This window comes from Anarhichas minor, unplaced genomic scaffold (genome assembly GCF_050575085.1).
Source record: "Anarhichas minor isolate MPS153535 unplaced genomic scaffold, ASM5057508v1 ptg000012l, whole genome shotgun sequence".
NCBI classification, from domain to species: Eukaryota; Metazoa; Chordata; class Actinopteri; order Perciformes; family Anarhichadidae; genus Anarhichas; species Anarhichas minor.
The window spans coordinates 1,071,997-1,080,000 of record NW_027466458.1 but is presented as its reverse complement, the minus strand read 5'-3'; the positions used below and the strand labels follow the sequence as shown (position 1 = coordinate 1,080,000).

Below are 8,004 nucleotides of genomic sequence, written 5' to 3'. Positions count from 1 at the left end.
TTGAATAATGGCAACGTGAAGATACTGGACAACCAAAATCAATCAAATGGGAACACAGCTTGAGAAATGACCTAATTCCCGAATCAAGTTTTTAAATATATATATATATATATATATATATATATATATATATATATATATATATATATATATATATATATATATATATATAGCCCATTATCACATGTCGCACATTTGGCTCAAGGGCACTCGACAATCTGTACATCATACGACACCCTCCGTCCTTGGAACGGTGCTTCGGATAAAAATAATTTAAAAAAGTTGCACTATGCGTGACATAGATAGTACTGAAGGTACTGACTTTGTGGTGGGCTGTACTGGTCCTCGGTGCAGGTCCACGGGTCTCTGGCAGCTCCAGAGCTGGTGCCTATTGCTACACTGGTTATAGCCTCTCCCACTGTGAACTGCAGCTCCACCTGTTTGGCCTTCAGACAGAGAAGGGGGGAAAAACGTTGAGCAATTTTTCCACTAATGAGCCCCCGAAACAGCTTCAAAAGGACGTCAATGAATGGTAATAATTTGAGAGTGCAAAAATCCTTCTTCCCTAACAATGCATGATTAAAAAAAGATTGTATTTGTGCGTTTCAACCAGAAAACATGAAAATCCTAGACAAAATAAATTGTGTTAATGCTGCAGTCAGCATGTTTCATACCTCCACAGAGTCCATGAGACCCTGCAGCAGCTTCTTCTGGTGAGGGAAGTCTCCGTCTCCCACAGGAAGGTAACCCAGGGTCTGGATGGATCGCTCCTTCATCTGGACCGCATACGACAGACGACATGTGTTACAAATCTTTCGGCTGAAGATCGGATGCATTCATTTAAAAAGCATACATGCACACTTCAAAAACGCCAGAGCGTCCACTTCCTGCCATGTACTCCCTGGTTACCTTGGTGCTCTCCTTGCCAGAGGGGATGCGAGCCAGCAGGTTTTCCGTGGCCGACAGTTTGGTGAAGCCCGCCCCGTCTGCGGGGATCAGGAGGGGGCCGTTACGGCCGATTTCTCCCAGAGCTGTACACGCTGCCACAGCCAGCAGGGCACTACTGCTGTCCAGGAAGGAACCTGGAGGGACACACACACACACACACACGATGAACTCATTCCTAGTTGATGGTCCCAAATAGACAAAAGCAATTTGTTTTCAATTAGTTTGTGTTCACACAAAAAAAGTTTGATGGCAAATAAATGGCATTTTAACACCAATTTATTGTACACGAACAGCTGCTATAGTCGGTCTGAACTGCAGGACATTGTCGCAAAACAAAATAATGCATACCGATTGACTTGGTGGCCATGGCAACAAGTTCATCATCTCCCTGGGAGGCGATGCTCATTTGCTGCTCCATGTCGTGTGTAGACTCCGCAGAGGCCACAGCTTTTTTCTTGCTCATGTATCTTCCCACCATGTAGCCGAGAGCCAAGATGGCACCGTGCTGAGTCTCGGGACTCTGTGGTTCAACAAAACAAAGAAACATTTACACAAAAATTCACACTTTTAAATATATATATATATTTTTTTTAAACCTTCAAGTGCTCCGAGGGGACAAAAGTCTGCATACGTGGTTGTCCTTGGTGATTTTGAGCAGGTTGTGCACAGCCGTCTGCAGCTCGTTGCCAGTCATGGAGGAGACCACCACGGCATACAACTGGGCCGCGAGCTCCCTCATGTCCTCCTTATTTGTGTTCATCAGACTCTGGAGAGGACAACATCTGTCATAACAGCTGCAGTGGAGACGTGTGAATGATGCTCGTGGTTTTTACGATATTCACAGGACAGCTAAGTGATCGGAGCAGTTAGTTTAACGGTGCTGATATTTGTCTCACTAATGAATTAGAGCGCGATGACTCTCACTGTAGACTTGCCTCCATCTAAACAAAAACACATCCATCAAGGGAACACTCACTTTAATCCAGTCAATTCTATCAACAAATCTGGGAGCCAGTATCTCTGGGCAGACAGACACCGCCTCCAGTAGACAGTACATCACTGGGATTCCTGTTGAGATGAATAAAGGGGGGTGCAATAACTATGATTATCATCACAATTCTTTTTTTTTTTTTTTTTTAACAGTACCACCCAGATGAAAATAATTGAAAACATTACTTATAAAAGGCTCAATAATTTACAAAACAAACACTCTCTGTACCACTGATATCCCATTAATATGAGCTACTGGTGGGAATAGTTATGAAGCCCATAATAACAATGGACACATGATGCTGCAGCAGTTTTAACTCACCCCCGACGGCAGTCAGCAGCTGCTGCAGCAGATCCATGTAGACATGAACGGGGTTCGCCTCCGAACCCTTTGACTGAGACTCGGAGGTCAGCAGCGTGCGGATGTAGCGGCCGATGGCCGGCGCGTCGTCCTGCATGTCGGTCAGCCGCGCGGACAGGGGCGTGACCCCGGCGCTGTGGGCCAAACACATCCTCAGGTAGAGCACGATCTGGGAAGAGAGAGGGAAGTTAGGCGTCTGCAGAACAAAAAATAAAAAAAGAACTCATCCAATGTCACAGCCTGATCATCAATTAGTATTTACCTCCCCGAACGCAGATGGGTTGAAAGGGATAGTGTAGGTTCCAACAGTGTATTTAGCTGGAGTCTTCATCCTCTGAACCGCCTGATATAAAAAAAATAAATAAAAAAAGATCATTTTTTCGTTTTGAGTCTTCAAGAGACTGAAAAACAAGAGCAGAGCCTCACCTTCTCCTGGACGTAGGCCACCATGTCAGGAAAGGAGGGCATTTGCTTCGGTCCCTCCTTCTCGGAGCTCTTGTTCGAAAAAGTTCTCAGCACCTTCTGGGCCTCCGCGGCCACCTCCTCCCTCCTGAAATAACACACACAACGACAGCTCATGTTATCTCCTGCAACACTCGGGGAAGGGAAACGACTAACGCCCTTATTTTAGCGTTAAAATGCTAAGCAAGTGCTCTCGAGACTCACTAAAATGCTTATTTGCGTTGCCATTAATTTGCCGTTACATCGAAGTTTTCTGTGTTTCGGGACTTACGGGTCTCCAGCTGCCAGCAGCAGCAGGTATCTTGATGGCACGTGATCAGAAGCAAACACTGTGCTGGCAAACTTCATGGCCACCTGGCGAACCTGCACCTCCGGCTGCCACAAAGAGTTGTTGATTATGCCTCATGTCGACTTACTAAACTCATCAACATTTGTTTTTTTTGTTTCTTTATTAACCGAATAGCTCGTTTAACCCGCGTGGACTCACCTTTCCAATATATGCAGCCACCAGGGCCTCCATTAGGTTCAGCAGCGCCCCCTGCAGGTTGGCGTAAGCGCCGACCATCATAGACAAAGCTTCCTGAATGGCAAGACGGACGTCAGACTCCTCCTAAAGAAAAAGGACACAGATTTTTGGAAACATCAATGTCAGATACTCCCTTTGTACCTTCTTAGAATTAAGGCTTTTATAATGTGTTGTTGTGTGCTGCTGAGTTTTCACTGCATTTAATGTCAGAGATCTTCCACTTACCTTGCACATGGACTCAAAAAACTGCTGCACAAGTGCGATGTCCTTTGTGAACAGCTGTGGCATGCGGCTAGAGGAGAGAAAATGTAGAATATTTTTTAAATACTAAAATCCTAAACCAAGCTGGCGAAAAAAAAAAAAAGGGAAGTTATTTCATTTTACCTTGACAGCTTTCCAACAGCAGAGTAGGCGACACATAGTAGCTTAGGATCCTGCAAGAACAAATATTGTTTAGTATATATGTTTAGTATACATTGCAGTATAAATATGTGCTGTCACATGTAGTTTTACCTCCTTGTATTCATTAATGAGCTTGGTGAGACCATTAAGCAGCATTAGTCCCAAAGGTTTGTTCGTGTCGGGACATCTGAAAAACATATAAAGCCCAAATATTATTTTTCAAATGCAAATGAATATTTCGTGCAAAGAAATGAAACATGGATGGAAGTACACTTTTCTTACACCACGCAGATGTGATGGACAAACTGCAAGGTGAGGGACAGGAGCTTGTTGTTGGTGTTTGCTCCAAACAGACCGTCATACACAACCTACGGGGGAAAGAAAGCAAAGGAGTGATTGCGCCGCACACGGGAGCGTTCGGGAAAAGGACTTAGCCGAACCACCAGACTTACTTAGTCTAAATATTGAGAATACACAAATGCACCGGCAAGCACGGACGCAGAGCCTACTATTATTATTATTATTATTACCTGGATGTTAGCTGGAAAGCACTCTGCGGCTAGACGTGACCGCAGAAGATGTGGCAGGATCTTCAGCTTGACTCTTGTGCTTACTGGCTCGTGTTTCAGCTCTTGCTTCACATTGCCTCCCTAGTGCACATACGAAACAGTATTATATACACTTCATATTTAAAAAGATTAAAAAAACCTTAAGTTAAAAAAATGAACTGACGAACCTTTGATTTAAGAGGAACGTCCCCCAGATACACCTTGTACATCTTGTTGATAATTAGAGGATTGTTCCAGTCGATGATGCTGGAAGATAATGAAACACAAGGACGCAACCAACGGTATGAATACAAGTTTGTACTTTCAGAAGGATTTAGATACCAGCCTCTCAATCTCTTAAACTTAACCTGAAAACAAATGTTATTGAAAAAGAATCAATTTGAGAACGTTTATTTTATCTTGTGAATCTGAGGCACAAGTATACCTATTAATTAGATAATTCATCGTACCACATACTGAGTTCAAGGTGAGACTACTGCGTGTGTGACTTGATGGCCCAGAGACGACTCAAGCTCCTTCACCAACCTCTGTTTGCTCTTCAGCTCCAGATCAGCAGCAGTGGCCACACCGTGTCGGGTGTCGCTCGATGCCACCACCAGGTGCACCACCGTCTCCACCTCCGGGATTTGCTTTGCCTCCATGAACTTCACTATGCCCAGTTTACACTGTCCACACCAAACACAGGATGAAGGGATTAGAATCGTTACCCAGCCCTCCAAAGACACAGGGGCTCAGGCATAAAAGTGCATTAAATATCTATTATCTGATAAGTTTTGAGCTGTTTTTTGAGCGATAACGCATTTTGAGTTAGAGGCTCCAAATTTTGGGATGGTGTCTTATCTTTGTCAGGAAGGCATACACAAACATAATAAAATATAGCCACTACTCGTCCTCCAGTGACTGTACCTGCTCCAGCTGCTCAGCGCTCCACTGGGCCTCTCCGATCACCCTCTTGGCAGCATAGACACTCATCCCTGGGGGAGGCTGGGGGAGACCCTGGACACCTGCGGCCACCGTCCCCTCCGCAGGAGTTCCCTGGGAGGCGGCGGGAGCAGGGCGAGTCGGGGATTCATTCAGCACAAACCTAGAGGAGCCGGAACGAGTAACGGGTCAATGTTCTCGCACAAACGCTGAAGAGGTTGGACCGCTCTGAGAGCACTACAGAGCACACGGAGGGGACTCACCCGTAAGGCATCAGTAGAACATCCAACATGAACTCCAGCAGCAGCTGCACCGTCTTTGGCCTCTCAGATAAGTTAAATGGAGACGTGATCTTGGAGGAGTCTGCAGGATACTTCATATGGTAAAGAGTAGGGATCAGCAGGTGCATCAGGCTAAGAGAAGAAAGCGAGAGTGAAGCGAAACTACAGTCCAACAAGGAACAGAGAGGGGTCAGCCCCATATACAGAACCCATGTTTAACCTGATACATGGCAAAAATTTGAGTGGCTCTAAAAAAAACAACAATAATAATCTTGTTTTAATCCAGTATTGTGATAATGGTAAATATGCGTGTGCATCCTACGGTGTGTGTGTGTGTGAGTGCATGTGTCCCCCCCCCTCACCTGTCCTGCTGCGGCTGAGGCTTGCCCTCCATGGCAGTGAGGAGGGTGGGGGCGAGCTCGCACTGTTTCCCCACCTCCAGACGAGGGTAGCCCATTTTGATGTAGATGATGGTGAAATTCTACAAAACAAATGGATTGAACGATCACCATCACACATCAAATCACACATCACGACTTAAAACTAAATAAAAATATTAAATATCAAGACAGATGGAATAAAATCCACGTCAGTGAAAACTAAATCTACCATTTTTAACATACGGTATTAAAACTTGAGGCGTTAAAACACAGATGCAGACTGGTAGATATGTTATTGTCTCTGTAACTTAGTGAACTTACCAATAACCAATTTAATTTGTAACTGCTTTTTTTTTGCACTACACCCTCAATAACGATTACACGCACCTACACATTTAGAAAATGCTCAACTCTGTGATTGTATCATGACTGCATATGAAAACTTCTGGCTCCACGAGGACTGCGCTGTAAACTTTCATTCTTACCGTCACAAAGGAGGCGGCAGCGGGATCTTGGTACTGCACCAGCAGAGTTTCTACCGGCAGCTGAATCTTCGGTCTGCTTTTTATCCTCTTGTTCAAATGGACCAACAACTCCATTACCTAGCAGAGGAGGCACAGAAAGTTATTTGGTGGTTTGATCAACGAATGCAAAAAAACTCACTGGCAAAACTGGAGGCTGCATGTTTGCATCATGTACATGTTTTATGGCTTTGACTTTAGTTTTGTTGATTAAAAAAAAGGCAATATTTGAGGGGGAGGTTCTGATGGCCTTTCACTGCAGATTATTCACATTTCTCTGAGGTGTAACTTGAGCAGAGACTCGTGAGTCATTAGAGATATAGTCGACACCCATCTTACTTTCTTTCGCACACCCTCCTGAACGCTGGAGAGTTTGAGGAGCACAGGGGGAAGGAACTTGGAGATAATGTCCTGTAGCTGCTCATCGGTTTCTGCATGACCCAGGCGAAGGAACACACGTTCCAGTTGATCTGTCAAAAAAATTTATAAAAAATAAACACATTGAACACCTTGATCAACTGTTTTGTCTCATTTTCTGGGTGGTATTCGTCACATCCCAAGAATAAACACTGAACATGAGACCAGTTTAGAAGCAATAACTCTGCTAAAATTCATTTGACAACAGTTTTCCATTCAAATATGGAAGCACAAACCAATTCCAATTGGGTTTATGCAACCACATGGAAAAAACACTGTGCGACCTTCAGCTTCATACACGGGGAACAAAATACACAGAATTAAAAACTGACTAAAGACAGACCGTCCCAGAATGACTTAACGTTAAAGCTCGTGTAGCCAGCCTTCTCTCTCTTAGCATGTTCACTAACAGCTAGCTACATTCACTGACAGACCAGCAACGCATTTCTTATCATTTTAGACGCCATACCACTGTCTTTGCACAATCACTGACAGCCTACGCGTTTAGTCCGAAACGCTCTTAACATTCGGGTTGTGAATCTACAACTTAAAAGTGTGCTTAATGAAAACGTATTAATAGCATACGTGATAGATTCATTTTGACCATGACTGGGCAAACGGCCTCCAGACGTTAGCATTCTAGCTAGCAGTAGAGCTGAGCAGCTAGCTACCGTCCCTGCACCAGTTTAAAACTGAAATAAGCTTTATCGTTACTTTAAAAAAAACATCGCAATCGTTAGAATACAGAAGGATGATTGTTCATTTGATTTTTGACCGCCACGAATACAGCATTTTAAGAGATATTAATCACCAATACCGCAGAAAGAAACTTACTGAGTTCATCCTGGGCAGCCATGTTTGCAGAGCCACAATAGCGCCCCCACAGTTCACTGGTGTCAGTGCACTCACTAGTGCCACTCCTTCATCATCGGCAGGCTCTCACATAAATCACTATTTAGTTTAATTTGTACACATAGCCGTATTTTATGGCAGTGCCACATTGTACATGTTTACAAGCAAAGGACTTTATGACCATTACAACAGTACACCATGCTACATTTCCATATTATGTCACTGCACACGATGATGCTGTCTTTCTGGTGATCTTTTTTTTACAACTTTATTTAAGTCATTAAAAATAACTGCAAGCCAGGCAATGTCTTTAGATGAAAATATTCAAAATCATTGTGACAACAAAACAAGTTAGGGATAGAGCTAAGAAGACA

The 8,004-nt window shown here is 43.9% G+C and overlaps 1 protein-coding gene across 1 annotated transcript in view; it reads right to left on the bottom strand.

Annotated features, from left to right (window-relative positions):
- The window catches only part of ecpas (Ecm29 proteasome adaptor and scaffold), an 18,447-nt gene extending 10,769 nt beyond the window's left edge, over positions 1-7,678 (bottom strand). Inside the window, exons 1-24 of the mRNA XM_076090091.1 lie at positions 7,613-7,678; positions 6,701-6,831; positions 6,326-6,442; positions 5,823-5,941; positions 5,443-5,592; positions 5,165-5,342; positions 4,784-4,923; positions 4,426-4,504; positions 4,220-4,339; positions 3,972-4,057; positions 3,801-3,876; positions 3,672-3,721; positions 3,513-3,579; positions 3,249-3,371; positions 3,033-3,136; positions 2,726-2,849; positions 2,562-2,642; positions 2,261-2,468; positions 1,925-2,016; positions 1,580-1,714; positions 1,297-1,468; positions 910-1,082; positions 675-776; positions 323-446 (exon numbers count right to left, since the gene is read on the bottom strand). Of these exons, the coding sequence (XP_075946206.1) occupies positions 323-446; positions 675-776; positions 910-1,082; positions 1,297-1,468; positions 1,580-1,714; positions 1,925-2,016; positions 2,261-2,468; positions 2,562-2,642; positions 2,726-2,849; positions 3,033-3,136; positions 3,249-3,371; positions 3,513-3,579; positions 3,672-3,721; positions 3,801-3,876; positions 3,972-4,057; positions 4,220-4,339; positions 4,426-4,504; positions 4,784-4,923; positions 5,165-5,342; positions 5,443-5,592; positions 5,823-5,941; positions 6,326-6,442; positions 6,701-6,831; positions 7,613-7,634 (2,773 nt within the window). The 5' untranslated portion in view covers positions 7,635-7,678. The remainder of the gene's footprint in view (positions 1-322; positions 447-674; positions 777-909; positions 1,083-1,296; positions 1,469-1,579; positions 1,715-1,924; positions 2,017-2,260; positions 2,469-2,561; positions 2,643-2,725; positions 2,850-3,032; positions 3,137-3,248; positions 3,372-3,512; positions 3,580-3,671; positions 3,722-3,800; positions 3,877-3,971; positions 4,058-4,219; positions 4,340-4,425; positions 4,505-4,783; positions 4,924-5,164; positions 5,343-5,442; positions 5,593-5,822; positions 5,942-6,325; positions 6,443-6,700; positions 6,832-7,612) is intronic.
- Positions 7,679-8,004: the final 326 nt, after the last annotated feature.